The sequence below is a fragment of the Bombus pyrosoma genome, linkage group LG9, assembly GCF_014825855.1.
Source record: "Bombus pyrosoma isolate SC7728 linkage group LG9, ASM1482585v1, whole genome shotgun sequence".
Taxonomy (NCBI): Eukaryota; Metazoa; Arthropoda; class Insecta; order Hymenoptera; family Apidae; genus Bombus; species Bombus pyrosoma.
In genome coordinates this window covers 12945654-12966663 of record NC_057778.1, presented here as the reverse complement: position 1 = coordinate 12966663, position 21010 = coordinate 12945654, and the positions used below count along the sequence as shown (strand labels likewise).

The 21010-nt window shown below is 36.7% G+C and overlaps 2 protein-coding genes across 2 annotated transcripts; one reads left to right on the top strand and one right to left on the bottom strand.

Moving 5' to 3' along the window:
• Positions 1–9640: 9640 nt before the first annotated feature.
• On the top strand, positions 9641–10732 carry LOC122571129. Its single transcript, XM_043734478.1, has 4 exons — positions 9641–9894; positions 10085–10272; positions 10358–10465; positions 10591–10732. Exons 1-4 carry the CDS (start codon positions 9673–9675, stop codon positions 10730–10732), a joined length of 660 nt encoding a protein of 219 aa, XP_043590413.1. The 5' UTR covers positions 9641–9672.
• Positions 10733–10873: 141 nt separating this feature from the next.
• On the bottom strand, positions 10874–20647 carry LOC122571127 (mitochondrial folate transporter/carrier). Its single transcript, XM_043734476.1, has 6 exons — positions 20200–20647; positions 15395–15548; positions 15053–15305; positions 14817–14930; positions 14576–14721; positions 10874–11828 (listed from the first exon to the last, which is right to left on the bottom strand). Exons 1-6 carry the CDS (start codon positions 20357–20359, stop codon positions 11648–11650), a joined length of 1008 nt encoding a protein of 335 aa, XP_043590411.1. The 5' UTR covers positions 20360–20647; the 3' UTR covers positions 10874–11647.
• Between the last annotated feature and the right edge of the window lie 363 nt (positions 20648–21010).

Genomic DNA, 21010 nt, shown 5'->3' with positions numbered 1-21010 from the left:
TAGGGTATTCTAGCTTGTGGAAGAAAGGACGTAGAAACGTAGAATTGTAAGATTATGCATAAGTGTGCGTACGACCAGTAAGGGGAATAGTTAGTGGTCGATGCTCCGAGATAGTCGAGGGAAAGCACGGAGGTTAGAATTGTTCCCAGATGAGTCGACTACCCTCGAAGCCATTAAGTCGTGGTCATTGTCAACGTAGGCTTGGTCCCAAATAATTGGCGCCTAACGACGTACCTCTTACTGACATACATGACGTCAGCGTATCTTTAGTGATGCTAAAAAAGGGAAGATATGAGAGTTTAAAAGAATGAGCGATGAGCGTTTTGTGAAACCATCAGAGCGATAAAGAGCAATGACACTGAGATGGTGTTAAACGTGTTGTTTATTAAAGAGACGAGTGATAAAATTGTAATAGTCAGTGTATATTAAAATCACTTTAAATACAAGTACACAGATAGTATATGCCGGTCGTAATCGTCGCTCGGTCAGTGCTACTGTATGACTCGCTATACTGACTCGCTTTTCTGATTCGTTATACTGATTCCTAGCACGTTCGTCTATTTATATCAATTGGTGGGCTTACACAACGTTCAGATATAATTCCGGTTGACGATTATAAATTACAGCGATAATATTTTGTCCGGAGTTTGTTTACTTTTGAACCTAGCGAATCAAAACAATGTCGACACTCCAAGGCACAAGCATATGAGTCACTTCGATATGAATCTTCCGTTGACTCATGTGCCGCTAATTGACACTTTGTCATCTTGTTAAATACACCTACGTTCTAGAAAATAAAAGCTGAGAGAGAAATGTCTGGCGTATTTGTTTCAACTCTTTAGAAAATATGAAAAGGGAAATAAACTTCGATCGATTAATAATCGGGGGTAAAAGCTTTCGATCGCACATAGTTCGTCGAAGTTGGAAGATTCGAAAACCAGCATCGCCGCGTGTTGCCGCGTAGCTGGTTCGAAAAACTAATTGCATTCCGATGTAGCTGGTTTTCCAGCGGAGCTAACTAACGTGCCATCATCGAGGCTGGCGCAAAGCTTTTGTCATCCGGCAACTTTTCAGACCGTAATTTTGCCGTAGATTAACCTTCCCAGATCGCGATCCACTTCCTTTTTCCGGGAAACTTTTATCCCAATCATTGGCACGGAACTTGCTCGAAATGAGACGGACATTGCATTTTACTGAATACTTTCGCCCCTCTCATCTCCACTTCGAAATTAAAATTGCAATTATCCTACGTTATTCTTTCCTCTTTCTCTTACCATCCCCATTTTCTTACGTAATTTCCTATCTGCTCACCTCAATATCTGAACGTTAGCTAACGCGTACAGCGCTTTGCGTTATATAAAACGAGATGTTCCAAAGTTCGACCTCTTCGATGGAAATTAATCGATTCGAAACACTCTACCAATATACTGTCGATCAGACTTCAAAGACAGATCAATGTGAAAAATAAATTTTCAAGTGTCCGCTAAATTACGCTGGTGAAGAAAAAGACGTGGAAAGCGTCTATGACAAAAGTAGCGCGTCGACCTTTAACTCGATAACCGGCGGTAGCATCGATGGCAACGAGAATAATTGTCGCAAGCAATCGATCACCACGGGACGGCGTATCGGATTAAAGCGCTATTAACGGCTGCAACCAGTCGAACACGATCAGTTCGTTGGGTTTTCGAGCGACTCTCCTTCCGGGTCGTCGTACGCAGAGCACCGAATCGATTATTTCGAGGATCCACCCTTTCGCAGAACATCCTGTGGTTCGAGTAACGTCAGATTGAGAGCCATAGGAAGAACGAATCAACGACTTTTCCAGCTTCCCGTTGACCGAGCAATATCATCCTGCCAACGATTGCATATTTCAAGGTCTGCTTGCAATTTCCGGCTACGCGACAGGTTACAAAAGTAATTTCTCGGCCTTGTGTCATGCCGCTAATCAGGCAGCTTTGAGGTCGCGCCGCTTCAATCAGAAACTGTAGCCATTTTTTTCTTCCTCCTTTGTTAGAATCCACCGTAATTATTGCTAAATTGAATGTCAACGTTGACAACGTAGTTCCCCGCGTTGTTCGTAGATTAATTCGCGGCTTGATCGTTACGGAACTCATTGTAAAAATATTGCAACAATTCTTTCTAAAATAATCAGCTGAGAGAAATTCTTGAGTCGAAGAAAAGCAACGGATTGAAGTTTTTTCGCGTTTGCGCCGATCCGCTGGCTGCTTTCATTACTTTTCTAAGATACATCAACATCGACTATTCCAAGCACGTAGCTAGCAAGATTAACCTCGTCGGTCCTTAATCCAGGATGTATCTCCACGGAGGAGGTTTCTCTCTTACAATTAGGCAGAGGAAATAGCCGCTAAATCCATCATCTTGAGATCAACAAATGTCATTAATTATCTAGAATCACCTCGTTGTTTCAGCTCGCAGCGACGTTTATGTACTTTGCAAGATTCACCTCTGATATTCCTATTGCCCTGAATAGAGCCATGAAATTATGGCTCGTATACGGTCGAGAGATCTTCGATCGTAGCAAAACTTCCAATTCACAAAACAACCCTTCCACGGTGGAATCGCGTCAAGAACAATTTCTCAAACGTCTCGGACAAACAACCAGCGGATAGCGTATTTCAGGATTCACCCTCGATTTCCCACAACTGCTCCAATCTCATATTTTCCAGAATAATTTTCCCCACTCGACCTCTATAAGCTTTCTTATCGGCCCAGCCACCCCTTCTACGTTCGTAGCCCGTTTAACACGTCCAGTCCCAGACGCACACTTTACAAAATTAGTTTTGTCAGCCTTTAACCAGGTATGTACAACCGCGCTTGGGGTTCCAAATGCCGAAGATACAAGTGGAACCGTTTCAACCCCTTTCAACTGACCAACAGCAATTGGGATCGACGAGTTTTCACGTCGTCGGATCAGCAGCTCTTTTTTTCTCTCGATTCCTTAACCATCGTCGAACCACTTGGTTTCTTTCTCTTCTGACCGTTTCTTTTTCAAGGAAGACTCAGTTAAAGCGATATTTGTTTCGTGCAGAGAAAAGAGAAGAAGCAGGCTTTTTGCTGGTATGTTGGCCAGAGGATAAACGCGTTTTAGACACCTCTTTATAAATCGTTAATTATCCAGAGCTCAAAATTGAATCGGTTTTAAACAATCATGTGTTTGTTGAGACTTAACAGCCCGCTGAATTAACAAACTACTTGTTGAGTGCAACACACCGGCACAGGCAAATTACCATAAACGATTACGCGCCTATTATTCACAAGTATGTAATTGAATTCGTAATTAAAGCGTTGACTGAATTATCGAACAAAACAACAAGAACGCCAGTGTCAGGTGTTTCGAATCGATGCCCGTATATTATAAACTGACCTCGGCTAAAGCATCAGGGACGATGATTCACTAAAAAGGAAAAATGTCATAAACACGATACGACAGAACGGTATCTAAAGCAATAATTCGACTTTGGAATATTATTTCGCAAGCTGTTAGAATTACAAAAAAGGCCATACTGTAACGTACCTAGTAATTTTAATAAAAAAATTGATTGAAATCGTCGAACCACGAATTAGAGACCTCGAGCAATTGTTTCAACTGCAACCAGTCGATGGCATGTTCGTTAACGCTGAACAAACTCGTTTCGTGTTCATCCCGGGAACATTCTGCGCCAAGCATTTTCGAATTGCGACGTTAAAAACATTAGCGGCAATTTTAAACGTTTTCGACCGGTCAATTCGGAGGGAATGCCAATTGGGCTGTATACCGCGGCAATTTTTCCTATTTTTTTCGCACAAACAGCGCGCTGTACGTCACGTAAAAATTACCATTATTTCACATCGACGCGATTAATTCCCGTTTACGCGAATCCGGCGTTTCTCTAATCTACGTCCATGCCTTTTGACCATTTTAATTCCGATCTGTTTAAAAATTGACCGATCTCATTTGCCGGTAGACTTAGTCGCTCTTGAAACTCAATTTTCCGCGAGAAAGACCCTTCACACGGGTGACTTTTCAACCGGTATCGAACAAAACGCGGTCGTTTAAATCACGAACGGTCCTTATTAAAAAAGACGGCGCAAAAGAAGAAAAGGAAGCGAGCAACCGGTCGCATTCATGGGGACGTGCTGCATCTTGGCCGAGCTGGAAATTGCGCGGCTTATTATTTAAAAAACGGATACGAACCAGCGGATGGGGAAGAAGAGGAAACAAAGGGACGAAGAAGAAAAAAGGGGGCGACGATATCGCGTGGAGCGTTCCTTTTACGCGCGAGTCCGCTGAAAGCAGCGCGATACGATTTTCTGTCAGACGCAAAAACAGATAAACCGAAAAGAGAGCAGAAAGAAGAACGAAAAGGAAAGAAGTAAAAAAGAAACGTGACTATAAGATAGTTTCTGTCTCACTGTCTCTGTCCCCCTCTTTGTTACTTCCATCGAGCTCGTTTCTCCGAAGGCTAATTTACTTCAGACATTAACTTACCGAAATGTGTACACGCACGTGGCGAGAGCTATTGTACGTGCGATTCATTCGGTTGAAAGTAATTTCTCTTGATAACAAGCTCGCCGGACTGACGCTCGCTTATGAGAATTACAGCTGTACGAGCGGCTCAACCGGAATAAACGCTTACGGTACACTTTTGCTCGGTGATTCGAGGCGTTTGCGACACGATAAAAAGGGACCAGCTGACGCGCTCCAGCGGAATTCTTTCGCGCATTGCCGCCCCAGGCGGACGAACGTCGTGATATAGCTTTATCATGCGAAATCGCGTTAACCCTCTTGATATTCCGCGTCCAATTATTATGACTCGTGCGCGTGTCATCGCGAGCTTCCGCTAGGCTGCCTCATGTTTGCTTCAACGGAAGGAAGTTATTACCAGGACGATAAATTTTCGAGTCTCTGGGAAAAGATTTCACGAGCAACCTATACTGGAACGTGACGATGGTTACGCTTGCAGTAGGATGGCGAGAAAAGGTCAGGTTCGAGTTTTACAAGGTGCAACGATTAAGCTTCCTCTTCGTTCGGGGCCACTCAACGATCGAAAGAACTAGCAGCTTCTTTATCACGGAAAACGTATACGAGAGATCCAAAGGTTGATAGGTTTCATGGCCGAATTTCCGAAATGTCAAACGAAATTGAAGTTCCAAAGCATGTTTTACATTCACGTCTTCAAGATATCGATGACAACTCGTCGCCTAATTGTAATATGTTGTAGAATCATCATCACCGGCGACGTTGTACGATGCAATCATCGATAATATTTTTTCTTGCGATGCAATTGAACATCGATTTGATTGACCATTTTCTTTTAGGCTACAATAGCGTTCCGACAGTTTTTTAATCCATAAATGACAATGTTGAATTTTTCAAAATGAAATACGACGTATCCCATTGTGATTGAACGTTAGATCGATGCGTTCAATTTCAAAATGAGTTCACTTGCGAAAGTACGCTTTTTTTAGGACATTCAAAGCTTAGAGTGTTTGCATATCGCTTTCACCAATAATAACATGTATAATATCATTTTGAAATGGCCTATATTTATCGAGGTTGAGCATTGAGTTGCCGCGATATCGCCGATCGTCTGCGCGCTTGGTATTGAGCAAACTCATAATCGTTCCGACTCGCGGTCCTCAAAGCAACTCTCGAACCTCGATAGTAGAAGAGGAACTTGTTTGACGCAGCCTAAGGCAGTTGGAAGTCTCACGCCACGAATCCTAGCCAGTACTTAATGTTGTTCCATTTGCAACTGCAATAAGTCTTGGAGACACATTTGAAATCCATGCGACTTGTAATTAATCACGCTCTAAATCCTTCAGATATCAACCAATCTATCTTCTTCGACAGATATTTCATTATTTCTATCATTATATCCCACTATATTATAGTTTCATATGCAATGTTACACGATATTTATTAGTTAGATAAGGGAAAAAGTATTTCGTTGAGTCGTTGACATTTTTTTTTCAATTTCAATTTCCTTGTTTTTTATTTCATTAATAGCTGCAATATATATTCTGCCTTGTAACTTATAACTTCCTAACTTTTCAGGTCCCTGGTAACTGTGCTTTTATTTCATATATCGTTTATTTTTCCAAACATTACTCTTTCCGCGCATGTTTTTATGGTTATTGCATTTTTATTATCAGATTCTTTACACAGATGAATTTCGGAGTATTTTTACAATTTATAGCAACTGAAAAAAAAAATCCAGAACACGGTTTGTTGGCTTTGAATCTCGAATTTCTAGATAGAAAGCGAAGACCCAATGATCTTTTGCTATCATTCAGCGTTATCGTTATTTCTACTGTAAAACAAAGTCGTGCTTCACGCGTGTTTTCGAGTTTAGAAAATTAAACATTCGATAAATATTCACGAGTAGTTAATTTGGAAAATTTCCAACGCCGCTAATGCGAAAATTCTTCCAACTTTGTTTCAGATTAATGGTCGTGGCCGTGTCGTTATTAGGTTCCCGTAATTCACGCGAGATAATTTAGTTCTTAAGTTACATTAGCTGCGCCCGTTTTACATCTGTTCTCTGCTGCTTCTGTCTTCCGTTCGTGGAATCTCAACGGCAAACAAAAGGATCGTATCCATTTCCGCAGATCCTAACTCGTGACATACCCGAAGGGATATATTCTGTGTGCGCGCCGACACACCTTACAAGTACTATGTAATTCCGTTGTTTGCCAGTCAACCGAAACTCGTCGCTTTATTTAATTAGAAGCGGTAGAAACGCTTTTACCGTCCACGAAAATGATAAATTGCATTTATTATAGCGCTGTCATCTCTTGTAATCATCATTATCTCGTATGTTTTAAACCATTCCATAACCTTTAACCACGACAGTCAAATTGACTGGTTTTACAACTTTATTTTAAAATTACTACTTCGTGTTATATTTTTTTCCGCAATGACGTAATGACTTTCTCAACGATAACTACAAGAATAATATAATGAATCTTATTTTGTTTTTTATGCATTCAAACTCAAAATAATTTTGTATCAAGGCTACTTATACTTGTCAAAGTGTAAAAGGATCCTGCAATCTGTTTATCGAACCTCAATTAACCAGTTTCCTCGTTTTGTACAACTTCCCACACGTTTCTAAAATTTTTACTGCGTATCATTCAATATGATGATATCAGTTATCAGGAAAATTCCGCATCGATTGCTAGATCGTTAGATGCTAACACTAGAATACCACACCAGTCAAAGCGACTGGTTCAACAATTTTATAAATGTGTCAACCCTCGTTTAGGGATCATGGTCCCAGATGGATTAATACCAAAAATGTACTACATAACATGGAATTCCTTCTGTAAGAAAGTAATAAATCAATAAATATACAAGTATTCTATTATTAGATATTTTTTAAAGATCAGTCATTTTTATTAATTTCGGTAAAAATAGCTTCGTGTTAACTATCGGTAGCTCTAATATGTTAATTCACTAAAAAGACACGTAAGAGAAAAATAAATCTATTCTTCTTCGCTTTCTCTTGTTTTTCTTTCACAATTTCTCCCTTCTTTATCACGCTTACTATAAAAAGTATCAACCGTTTGACCGTGATACGTTAACTTTATGCTGAAACAGTCGTCTCAGTAAAAAAAGAAATAAAAGATTCTTCTTCCTTTACTTTGTATGATACTTTGTATGTACTGCGTACGTTCCCCATGTTGTACCAATCCATAGTTTGCTTCTGCTTCTTGTCCTCACCCTTCCTTGTGCAAAAAATTCTTGAACCAACCAATCGATACCTCCAGCTTGCATTGTACTTAGTATTATAAAAACAAGGTGCTTGAAAACTGGATGTCTTTTCTGAAATTCTATCTCTTTATATTCGGCTATGTCTGAATCCACGTTCCAGCCTCCGATCGACAAATCGATCTTCCACACACTCCTCCCTATTAATGTTCCATTGCTTTTAGTAATTTTGTATCTTTTTTATCGTATTTTAGTATTTTGAATCTCTTGGCAAATTATTGTCTAATTATAGAGAATATGCAACGCAACGTATGTTCTCAGTCTCGGCTCAAGGGGTGGAATTCCCTTTGAAGATTTTAAACGAAATCCTTATCACGCTAAAAGTTAACATACCCAGTGGGGTAATTAAGATTCGAAAATTTCCATCTCTCTACACGGCAAAGTCAGCGAAAAAGTTCTTGTTCGAATTACATGGGCGGGGCTGAAGCTTCTGAATACCAGCCATCGGCCGCCATCTGCGAACCGTTGGTCGAACAATCTTGGAAACTACAGCATGAACTGCAATCGTGCCGCGTTCCAACGCCAAAACAGGATTCTGTGGATTGTCTTTCTTCCTTTGGCATTCCACAGTGCACTCTTGATCGGTGGCTAAACCAAGAAATCAAGTATACATTCGTGAAATAGGGAAACATTTCTGAAAGTTTGACAAATATTTCATCGATGTCTTCGTCAGAGAGGGGTGAATTTTCCAACAACGATTTCACTATGATTCTTAAGCACGAGTTGCTCAACAATTCCGGAACAATTTCATAAAATAACTCCCATTTTTTAACATATAAGCCTAGCAACCAACGATTTGACTATGTAAGGACAATTTAAATTCAAAGGATTTTTGTATAAAATCGATCATTTGCAACATGAAGATGAGGATGTGGTGATCGTTGCGTATTGGCGTCGCGGTTTTTCACGGCTATTTGCGGCCACGTATGCAGGAGACAGCCGTGAAAGATCACGACACTCCAACGATACTACGCAACAATCACCTTTTCTGGCATCGTCGTATCGCACGTGGTGTGTGCAGCGACGAAATTCGCCAGCGGTGAATTTGCGCGGCCTCTAATCAATGATGCACCTTCGGCCGCGTATGTGCGCGTTTCTAACGATTAACTTCGTCCCATATATCCAAAGGCCCGCGGCGTAGAGAGCAGGTTTCAACGTGTTATTCGGCTGCGGGTGTTGACAGACCGACGCCTCCAAAGTCGCACAGAATAATTATTAATACAAGTCCTACGTTGAATCTGGAATGCGCTAAACAACGCAGCAACACAGTCGCATTACGATTTGATGATTTATTTAATATCGGACTGATCTGGTCCGTGTCGTGTATTTGGAATGTTTTAAATGCCCTCCGTCGATGATAAACGCTCGTGCAATCCCCACTACGTGTTGCTGCCTGACCCGAGGAGATTTTGCAAATTTGCGGAAATGGGCCGGAGATTTTGGGCGAATTGGCACAATGTGGCTGCTCGGATAACTTGGCAAGATAGAGATTGAAATTTAACTTCCATGAAGATGTAACGTTAAGATTGGATGGTTTAATCCTCTTTTTAGATTCAGTCTTTTATGTTTGCCTGCGGGGTGACTCGTGGCTCTTCCGCACAAAAATGTAGCGGGATCGATGGTTTACGCGTTTGCACATACACGCGAAAAAATCTAGTTACGGTTCGTTAGCAATATACAATTATTAGCCCGCTGTAAACTTTCACAGTATCCCTCGTTTAACGGGCGTTGGCAATGTGCAGCTTACAAGTCGTTAACTCGCGCCTCGTTTCAGATCTTACGATGTAGCCTTTCGTTTAAAAAATGAAGCAAACGATTCGGACAAACTTTGCTTGATTAACGCGATGCTGCGCGCTTGGTAAAATCTGACTTTCGAGAATCTCCTTTATCCTCGTCTCATGAAACATAGCTCGAGTTGGATAAACGATAATTTGTTCTTCCATGAGATTTCGAACGTGACGGATCATATTCGTATTCCTTCCAGACGGTTAGTCACAATGTACATCCTCGTCGTGTGCTACCTCGCGTGGGTGTCACAAGCTTCAGGGGTGAAAAACATCACACACGGAGTAACAAGACACCTTAGATCTATTGGGTTTCCTGAGGGCAGCGGCATGGGGGTAAAGTACAGAATAAAAGTCATTCATACTTTATCAACTAATACTACCATTTACCCGTTAATGTGATACTAACGTCGTAATTTGATCTGTCACCGCGCAAAAAAAAATGGCATATCGTGTAGAGATCGTTTCGATCTGGTCTATATAAAAATAAATGGTTATCATATAAAAAAAACTCTTACGCGTGCAGATATTCTTCGCCCTCGGAGTACCCATTGATATTCCCGACAAATCGGTGCTATTTTCTCTATACTTCGAAGCGAATTATGCTTTGCCAGGGGAATGGAACTCCACTTACTACTCGGACGAGTCGTATCTTAAGAAGCGAAGTCTGGATCGACGATTGGCGTACGAAATTCTTACGAACAAACTGGAAAGGTAAAGGAACTAGTTAAAAATGAAATGTAGAAAAATGAGTCCTGGATAGATTAAATTAAAAGTTATAATATCTTTATTTTTATAGCTTTGGTTATTCTGGTGAAAATTGTCTACTAAAAATGATCTGTGAAGTTACTAACTATCCTTTAACTAGTAATGGGGTGCTTGGCGAAGTGCTGCAAATTTTATTTACGTGAGTGCTAAACGTACTTTAATGTAAATACAGTTTCGACAATAACTTTCCAATAAATTAAACGAATTAAAAGTTTTGGAACATGTTTCTGAAAAATCAATAACGCGATCCAATTTTTGTCACAGGCCATCCTCTTCGCAAAATGAAAATCTTCCGAGCGAGATCACCGAGGCCGAGCACGCGAAAGATTGCAATTACCGCTATAAAAAATGCCCTCAAAGTCCATTAGCTTTGATAAGGCGCCATGATCTCGACGATAATAGTTAGAGAAGCCACGATATTAAACGCAATCTTCATAGTACACGGTATAGTTCACGGACTGTCGTCCGATAATGGAGTTTCTAAAAAACACATCAAGATTTTTATACCTCCATAAATAACATTTATCATTGTTGAGCGATAAAAACATCTTTTTGTGTAATAGTATTGCAATATTTATTGAATCGAAAATACATATGTTCCTTCTCGTACTCCACATTCGCATGATTTATTTTCGCTTCGAGGAATATTTCCAAGTTTTTTTTATAAATTAGGAGCTTTAAATCGAAAGTTTCGCATAGCATACCACTATCGCTGTGAGAATAGTATATGCACATAAAGCGATTTGTCTAAATTGACATCAAATATCAACAACAAAAAAATGAAACAAGACTACTTAGAAACTATGGGGAGAAAAATATCATGGAAACTAGTTCAAATTATCGAAAAAGGACATTATACACATTTCGAATAAAGCTCGAACTTCGAGGAGGGAAAGTATCGTTAAGAATGTACAGATCATGTGCGTTCGCAATTTGTTTAAAGTAATTTCATTATGGCGACGTACAAAGTTTCGTAAAATTAACAAAAGTCTTAATTAATAACGAGAAATCTTGTTGCTGTATTCATAATTGTTTTTCACAGTAACAATGTATGGATAATGATGATCAACATCACAGATTCATGAACATAGAATAATACATTGGAAAACGGAAATCTAATCGACGTCAGAATAAATTTCGAAACAAATGCATTTTTGCTTGCATATTGATTAAATGCATTCTATTCTATGCTATAATAATTTAGCTAAAAATTTTCACCGACAGATCGTAAACGCATTTGTGTTAGCTGGTTTGATCAAATAAAACCTTCGAGTCGATTTCTTCAAATGACAGTGGATCTTTTTACAATGTAATTCTTAAATTAGTTACTCTCTTCTACATTCTTGATCAAAATTGGCAAAGTTCGGTCTTGATCCATCGTTTTTCTATGTTGCAGATAGTGAGACACATTTTCGTATACCAAGAATGTAATCACAGTCGCTGGAGTCACTCTGGTCAGGTTCGCGCTTAGACCCTTGTAAAAGCCTCGCCACCCCTCATACCTGCAATTAACCACCAGCAATACTCTTTCGTTATTTGCTTCTTCTGTTTTCATCGTTTATTGCATAGAACTTTCTCAATAGGCTACAATGTACGTTTTCATTCGCATTACAGACCGGTGTACGATTCTTGTCGTGATTCATTAATCAAAGCACCTCTCTGTCCCACTCTTTTTCTTTATCTAAAAGGAAATAACCGTACGTCGCGAGAATTATAAGCGATAATCATGTATTGACAACGATTATCGTAAACGTTGCGCGTACTTTTATTGTTCAACGTCAAAGATGACAGCATTATATAACTCTATTGTATATTTCAATTAATGTTCTTATTCGTTCATCGATCATCAGAATTACTTCTCGACACTTTTGTAACTTATTTTGATGAAGAATTGTATTTATTTATTGTATACAATTGTATGTGCAAAATGAAAAAAGTGGGTGAAGGAATTTCTCAAAATCTAGACAATTCCAATTCTACGTAGTTTATTTCTCATTCAGATGGCTTCACTTTGATAAGTTTAGAGACACATACAACTTCATAAATCATACACAAACGTCCAAAAATCGTACCGCTGATGGTTTAACAAATGATCCATCTAATTGTAATTACATCCCATGTCTCACGTACACACAACACTCACCTAAACATACACGTAAACACATTGCTCTCTTACATATTGTTCGCGCGTTAACTGTGGTCCTGCCACAGCAATTAATTCATTAGGAAATGTAGTCAAGGAGGAAAAAAATAAGATGATCGCCACAATCATCTAATTCGAAGGAAAATATTTGAACAGCCGATAGAAAGCCGGGATACATTCTCCAGATTCCCAATCGTTCGACAAATATCTTTTCTCTCCATTAAGCTCTACAAACATCATGTATAACTATTAAAAGCTTTGCGCTTGCTATTTTGAAAAGAAATAGTATCTAAATGATTCAACAGCTAGTTTATAATGAGAAACAATTAAATGTTGCTGCCAATATTTATTAAGTCATTCATAGTTTTTAAATAATGAATCCTAGTCACAATTAGAAATACATATAAATAAATTGAACCTACTATTTTGAAAATTCCAAGAACATTGAATTTTATTGCCATATCATCAGTTGCACTGAGTACCAGACTCTATAAACTTTGCAACATTCGTCTATTGATTTTTCGAAAAGAGGTACATATTCATTCCATACAGAAATATAACATAAATAATAATTAAACTGTAGATAATTATTACATTCCTACGTATGTTTTCATTTCATTTACTTTTAATCGAAATTTGCTATCAACATTATGACTTGCATTATGACGCGAGGATTTGTAATTGATCTATTTATTTTAACATATTCGCACTATAAAATTGTTTACTGTAGTTTCAGGTGTACACATGATTTGTTATTTATACAATCATGCGACTTTTGATATTTTCTATCCTTTGTTACATGTTGTACCTTTCGCCAGTTACATTTTTACAATAAAACGAGAAGGTACAAACTTATTCTTTGAGTAAATCTTAATGCACTTACAAACAATATTAATTTATGGCAATAAAACTATTAAAATGTCATTTCATCTTAAAAAAAAGATATTGATATGCACAATAGATATTATGAACTCGAGTGCCAGCCCAAAGAAAAATTCCTAATAAGAAAAATAATTTGATCTTCTGTAGGATTTAGAAGTTTCGTTCCTCTTCTCGCGCGTTATAAAGGCAAATAAAATTATTCTATATGCGCGAAATATTGAATAAATAAAATATATGCTTGATTTGTATAAATTACTGTGTGTTCAAAAAATAAAATTAACGACTGTTTTTGATGTCAAGAAATATCATTTGTCCGCTATGTTCTTAAAGTATTCCGTTATTATATGAAACAGTCACCTAGTATATAACATGATCATAAGATAACGTTAGAGACTGTTTTTAATTACTCTAGTAACAAAAAAACTAGTGGATTGCTATTCTTAAAAATAAGTTGAAATAAATTGAACGTCTATCCCTATAATATGAAGGCATTTAGCATTCAAAGACTCCAATAAAATGTTATTATTAAGAACAATAAAACTATTCCCAATAACATTGTTTGCTACACAAGTTTCTTTTCAAAAAGGAACTCCCAAAAATATTGTCTAAATAATTCGAATAGTTACATTTGTTACACAAACTATAGAACTACCTTTTTGAGTTACACTACTGAAATATATGTCTTATTATACAAAATATTAAACGTTAATGAACAACACTTTCTTTAATTCATTGATGCCAATTAAGATCATAAAATAGTTTGGAAAAAGTTGGCAATTCCGGAATAAAACTAATGTACTGCTTTGCCATTTGTATAAAAATATATATGGGAAAAGAATCTTTTTTCTAATAATACTGTTCCAAATGTACCTCTAATGAAAAAAAAGGTAAAAGTTTTAAAATACAACCAACATATGATCGTCTCAAATAATAATTACCTCCAGATTACCTTTGTTGATTTACAAATCATACTTAGGGCTGGGAAAATCCAATATCAAAGCATAATTCTACTTTGGAAAATTATAAAATATTTAAATGAGATTAATATGTTCTTATTTTCTTCTACCTTTAATAATTTTAGATTAGTGTAATCTAAGGAATCAATGAGAGTTTGTAGGCACATTAGAAAATGTTTCATAAATTACTATAATTAAACATATATTTGGTGTAACGTGTAAAAGGTAGGGAGTTAAGCCTTTATAAAAACCCTTTATTCCCTCTGACCTCCATATTGATTGAACGCAATGAACGCTGCCATTATAGTTGTGGTGATGATCTTGAAGTCGTGCTCTAACAACTTGATAAGGATAAGTCGAGGCGGCGGCAATTAATTTTGAAACCGCCGCGAAGTTGATATATTCCCATGTGCTCTGTAAATATAAAAATGAAGATAACATTTTTTCAGGATTGCCTTTTAAATGTCAAATCAACTCAACATATATGTATAATTATGCACTAGACTTACCAGTTTGCTGTCAATGGGTACATTCAAGTAATTATTGTACCAATTTTTCAGCTCTTCATACACCATAAATTGGATAGCACCGTGCGAGACACCAAACATTCCAGGTACAAATCCCTGTAAACATACGTTTTATAAAATTTTGTGTTATATTTTACTATAGTTTAATGAATACATTTAAAGAGGAGAACCAAATTAAAATCTAATGTTCCCTCTTCACTAAAAGGAAATTCATTTACCCGATACAAGCCTCTGAATCCTTCGGTTCTATATATCTTCTTAATTGCATCTACCATTCCATTGTATCTAAGTGTTTCTGGAAGATGTTTATCGTCCATGTACTGCAAACACAAACGTGTTTTTACTACCCAAAGTGGATTTGTCATAACTAAAGTAAGAATTCCAGCGTCTGCTGCAGCGAACATGTGCAACGATGGTCCTAACGGCTTCCTACTATTTCCACCTTGGATCCATGTTTTAATGGTATTATAGCTAAACAAAAGCAAGTTTCATATATTATTAACAAGGATTACATTGAAATCTTTTCTTATAAAAGTATTTAAATAATTTAAAATTCTTACAAAAAGAAATAGCAACCCCATGCACCTCCAGATCCTAGAACATTTGGTGTTACCCCTCTGTAAAGACCTTTCACTCCCTCAGTCTTAACAATTTGCATCACTGCGCTTTTAAGGCTTTTGTATTGTGGGCCCACGCGTGAGTGACCATCGCTAACTGCAAAAAGAATAGAGTGATGAGTACATCTTGTTTCCAGGATTCCAGGAGGAAGGTGCAACTAGACAGAGCATGGCGAACTGCTAATACGTAAAATTCTTTTAAATGATACCATTGTCCAGATAACGTTCACTATTTCTTCTCGTTCAACTCGTGACGATAACGTGAAGAGCAGTCAAATGATAAGCAAAATCTAATTATTTTTTTCTCGTATCACGTGTCATAATTTATCTAATGAGCGTATTGCAACTTCAATCTCGTGACATTTTGACATACAATAGAAATCGTACTTTACTCTTAATTGCATTGCACTAGATATTTCGACGAATTCCTTTGCAACAAACAATAATGTATATCGTGTTGGGTTTAATTCACTCGCCACAGGCACAAAAAGACGATTCTTCGTTATTCTTTGTGTTCAGGAAGATGTTTGTTGCGGTAAATTATCGATGTGTCCACATATTTTTAAACGCATTACACAGCCAACATTGCAACATTGCAAAATACTTTTAAACGGAATAATTAACAAGCCTTTCAACAACATTTACCATTGTATTTTTTCGTGGGAATAAAATTGTCAACAGTTTCTGCAAAAATCCTACGCTTGTATGTACTACGCTAATTTTATTTCATATACATATGTATGAAGAGAAATGAAACTTATTCGGAATCACTAAGAAGATGACATCCTCTATTTGCGTCTCGGCGTGAATTTCCATAATAATATTATGGTTAATAGTTAAAATTAATAATGTTTCGATTAGATTATTAATATGTATAATTAATAATAGAATAATGCATTTTTGCGGTATGTGTACTACTTATTATGAACTTAATTTTTCCTAATTTCAATTACCATCTTTCAGATAAACTTTCTATTCTACTTTATGAAGTTTCTGGTCTGACGAAATTCATCGTTCAATTTTCAAAAAAAGATAATTATTTATAGGACGATCAAATAGTAACGTTACTTTACACGATATCAGGAAACAGACAGAATTAAAATTAATCTCTCTTTATCACAAACGAAATGATCACCTAATTATATTTTTAATAAATTTCACGTTTTTAATATAATTATTGTGAAACCGTCTGGCTCTTCAAACGATTAAATTATCTACTTAATTTCGCCACACGAGACGAAACTTGAACATGAGAAAAACATTAAAATGTAATTGTTCGGGCTCACGTGCGTCTGACGCAATCTGCGGAATTTCTTGCGATTTGGTGTGTAGCCAACGAATTTTACGACGAAAATACGACAGAGAACGAGCTCCATGAGGACATCACCGGTCTTTCGATGATAGCGAGATAAAAAATTACGATGAAATAAGCTTCTGTTTAAGCTCCTATCATTTTAACGCTTCATTGTACGCGAAAGTTTCGATTATGCTTAAATAAGTTGCTACTTTCGAATCAAATATGTTACGAAATCTTTTAAAACTCGTTTTATAACGTTAATGAACAGAAATTACGTATCTACGTTGAAATAAACTCTTTCTTTAAGTTCACATCATATCTTAATACTCCTTCATATAAAAACGTTTCAACTATTCCTAAAAAAGATCTTTTATTCTGATTCAAACGTATCTCGATGTAAACAAAACCGATGAACTAACAGAAATTACATTAGTAAATCGAAATATATTTCTTAATATGCATGATGCAATAAATATTTGAATTACTTTGAGTTCGTCAGACTGAAGTTAAATACGTGGAAAAGTAGCAATACGAAACTATAACCGTTGCTTCTTGTATTGTATTGAATACCATTAGCGGTAAACTGGTCGATTCCGAGTACGTAATCTTTAAATAATTTGAACATAACAGTATAATGTTAACGATAAATGTCAATACAAAGTAACAAAAAAAATTTTCGGAAAATTCGACTTCTGGAAATTCTTACATTTGAGAAACAGTATAGTCGTAATGACTAAATAGAAATGTCAAAAAGGTACTAACAGTAAGATTCGCAACAACGTGAAACAAAGATATTCTTTAAGTCAATTCAACTACAGGAATGTCTACTTTCCATTCCTAAATGTGATTGAAAGTTAACCATAACTTTCCATTTCATTTCGAGGTACTTCATTCGTGTATTTTAAGATTATTATATAATCTAAATTTTATGTACTACTCTTGCAAATTTTGTTATATTATTCGCATGACAATTAGGCTATACAGGTTATCCACCTAATTCGAAACCCGCGCTCACGAGAACATATAAGAATGGCAACAGCGTAACATGTACGCTTACTACTGCAATCAAACGTCGCTCGCCATCTGTGAGCTGTTGCTAGAAATATAATTAGGCGAGGACACAAAGCGGTTCGTTAGTTGACGTCGAAGGACTTAAATTTGATGTCACTATAAGGAGATGTTCGCTGAGAAAGTTAGCTTCGTATTTTCACTCGATGATTTCATGTCCTTGCGTGCTTGAACCTTCGAAGCAAGCAAACGCACCTAATTTTGATATCTTAAATTATGTTTACCTGAAATGTAATTACAATTTAATTTTTTTTTTATCTAAAATTGTATTCAACTGTTTGAACGATCGATTCATAATGAAATTATCATCACTAACGAATTACAATGAAATTGTTCACTTTCTTATAAACATGGAGACCCTTTTTATATCTCGTTTGGTAATTTTCTTCTATGTTGTACTTCAAAATTTATGATCGCTATTACCTAATTTTGGATCGTTCTGCTGTGGATATGTCGAATGTAAGAATAAGGAACAAGGAAAGCGATTGAGTTATAGTAAGACATTTCACAAAATTCATATTTAGACAGATTATTTCAGAAGAATACAAATAAATTTAACCCTCGTACTGCAGTACCTGGGTTCGTTCGAACTAGTCGGCAAGCGAAGGAAGTTTATTTTTTTAAACTGATCTGTCTAAGTATGAATTTTATGAAGTATTTTATTGTATCTCAATTGTTTTCCTATTCTTGCATCGGAGCAGCGAATTCAATCACAGCAGATCTAAAATCAGGTAAAGCGGCCAATTTGTGGAGAATGATTGTTAATATATTTTAAAGTATGGCGTAGAGAATGTTAAATATGTTAAAAATGAAAATTACCAAACGAGATATAAAAGGACTCTCCATGTTTATAAGAATGTGACAAATTTAATTGTAGTTCGTTAGTACCATAATCCAAGATATCAAAATCGGTTGCACTTACTTGCTTCGAAACTTCAGGAGCACGCAGGAACATGAAATCGTCGAGCGAAAACGCGAAGCTAGTTTTCTCAGTGATAGTCCTCTCCTTATAGTGACATCAAATTTAAAGTCCTTCGGCGACAATCAAATTTCTAATTTCTAATTATACTTCTAGTAACAGCTCGTAGATGACGATCGACATTTTATTGCAGTAGTAAGCGTACATGTTACACTATTGCCATTCTCATATATTCTCGCAAGTGCGAATTCTAAGTAAAGTGAATAACCATGTGTACGTATATGTGGTATCGATCATTAGCTAAATTTCACCATAAATTTATCATGAAGATTCACTCCAATTAACACAATTTCCAGTTCAGTTAAATACGAAGTCAAAGTAGAATAGCAAAAGTACTTTAAGTTTTACCGGAAGTTTAGTGAAGTAAGATAAATTGCAAAGTAAACAATGTACTATACTTAAAAACATGTAATCACATAACAATACATAAATATATGCGATTATAATTTGTCAATACAGAGAATTTTATTTAAAGGAATTAAATAACAAAAGTTGATGTTAATAAACGTTCAATATTTATAATGCAACGTTAATGGGCATCGTTTGTCTTTGTCTTTAAGTCGGTCAAAAATACTTTCTATTCTTCTCAATAACGCCACGTGCTTTTCTTGCTCGACCTTGTCGGCCGAACTGATAGGAGCGTCGACCGTAGACGTCAGTTTTTTATTATATTCTTTTGTATGTAATTATCGCTACTCAATGTGTTAACGAACCTACACGTTATTTCGAACTACTTCTATATATATAAGATTATAGCGACTACCAACAAAGAATGACTAATATCAGACTTAGTTCCTTGCTTCCTAGTTTTCCTCGTGACAAGTTTAAATATAGAATGTATTTGCACTAACTTTGCAAAAATTAATATTAAATATATTATTCAAGAAATTTTTATCAGAACATTTATTGTAGAAATTACTTATGCAACAATACTATTTTAGACTAACAATGTATCATCAATGAATCCATAATAAAGTTTATGTTAGATGGAATATACGGTATTTTACAAGACATAAAAATAGAAACATAGGTATTTCGTGAAGAAACGTTCGAAAATTAAAATAAAATAAAATTGTCACGGCAAATAGCATCATTTGTTTCGGAAATGATTTCACTTACCAATATAATTATTACAATATTCTCTTCGATCCTCTGTAATTAAACAATTCAACTATCGAGATATTCATTTTATGCAACGGTTATGACATAAACTGCATAATATCAGACTTGTGTGAGTCACAGAATAAAAGCAAAACATAGGGGAAAATTTTCTGTCTCTAGCACGTATAAATATAGAATATAGCACGTTTATCACGTGCATATATCGAATAGATTGAATTCGTACCCGCCATTTGCATGCACAGCCGTTATGTCGTCAGTAAAGACACACTCGAATTCGCTTACCTGCAAATCTGGTCTTGATCAAGTCTAAAGGATGCAACATCAGCGTGGAAACCACGCCACCGGATACACCAGCAACGAGATGTTCGTACTTAAAGTGGCTCAACACGGGTAAAACACGAGCGGTCCCCGGTGAACCACCACTCGACTTCATTGTCGACATTTTACCCGTGTCAAACTGCTCGTCGTTCGTTATCGATCCGTCAGTGGAAAATCCAGTTGCATCCTTTACAACGCTAGCAATATTCGGCTCCACTCTGCGACATATCTCTTGATCCGCGGCAGGCAGTGCCGTTGCGTTTGCGGTAACGCGAGACACAGCCGAAATCGCTTCTTCGGTTTGATACGTTCTTCCGTCTCGCTTTCTCCTTTTAACTAATTACGGAACGCACAAAGATACGACACGCATCGAACGCAGACTAATGCCTGACTCAGCGGCTACTCGCGTTGAATGCTCTGCGCACCACTTCCCACTACCCTCAACTACCTCTCCCCAGCATGTGCCATCTTTCTGACTACGAGGAAACAGAAACTCCTGTCGCGGGAAATTCAATTCAAACTATAAACGCGCGCCGTTCTCTACCATCACTTGGAAACGATCATCCTTAATTCTTTTAAGATTACTTAATTATTTTGTACCAGAGGAATCTAAATTGTAACATTATAGCCTTTCATCTTTACGTTTCATGAAAAATCATTCAAATCCTCAAAAATGTATGTATATCTATCTACAAAATTTTTATGAAAAGTTACGAATTGGTCTCTTTATTCATTGTAGTGATAGTTCTAGTATTAATAATATAACTTATAGAAC

Coding starts and splice junctions, on each gene's coding strand:
- LOC122571129 (XM_043734478.1), top strand. CDS start 9,673: ATGAAACATAGCTCGAGTTGGATAAACGATAATTTGTTCTTCCATGAG. Junction 9,895..10,084: donor CTGAGGGCAGCGGCATGGGG/GTAAAGTACAGA, acceptor TTACGCGTGCAG/ATATTCTTCGCCCTCGGAGT. Junction 10,466..10,590: donor GTGCTGCAAATTTTATTTAC/GTGAGTGCTAAA, acceptor TTTTTGTCACAG/GCCATCCTCTTCGCAAAATG.
- LOC122571127 (XM_043734476.1), bottom strand. CDS start 20,359: ATGTCGACAATGAAGTCGAGTGGTGGTTCACCGGGGACCGCTCGTGTT. Junction 14,931..15,052: donor GATTCAGAGGCTTGTATCGG/GTAAATGAATTT, acceptor GTATGTTTACAG/GGATTTGTACCTGGAATGTT. Junction 14,722..14,816: donor TACCCATTGACAGCAAACTG/GTAAGTCTAGTG, acceptor TTATATTTACAG/AGCACATGGGAATATATCAA.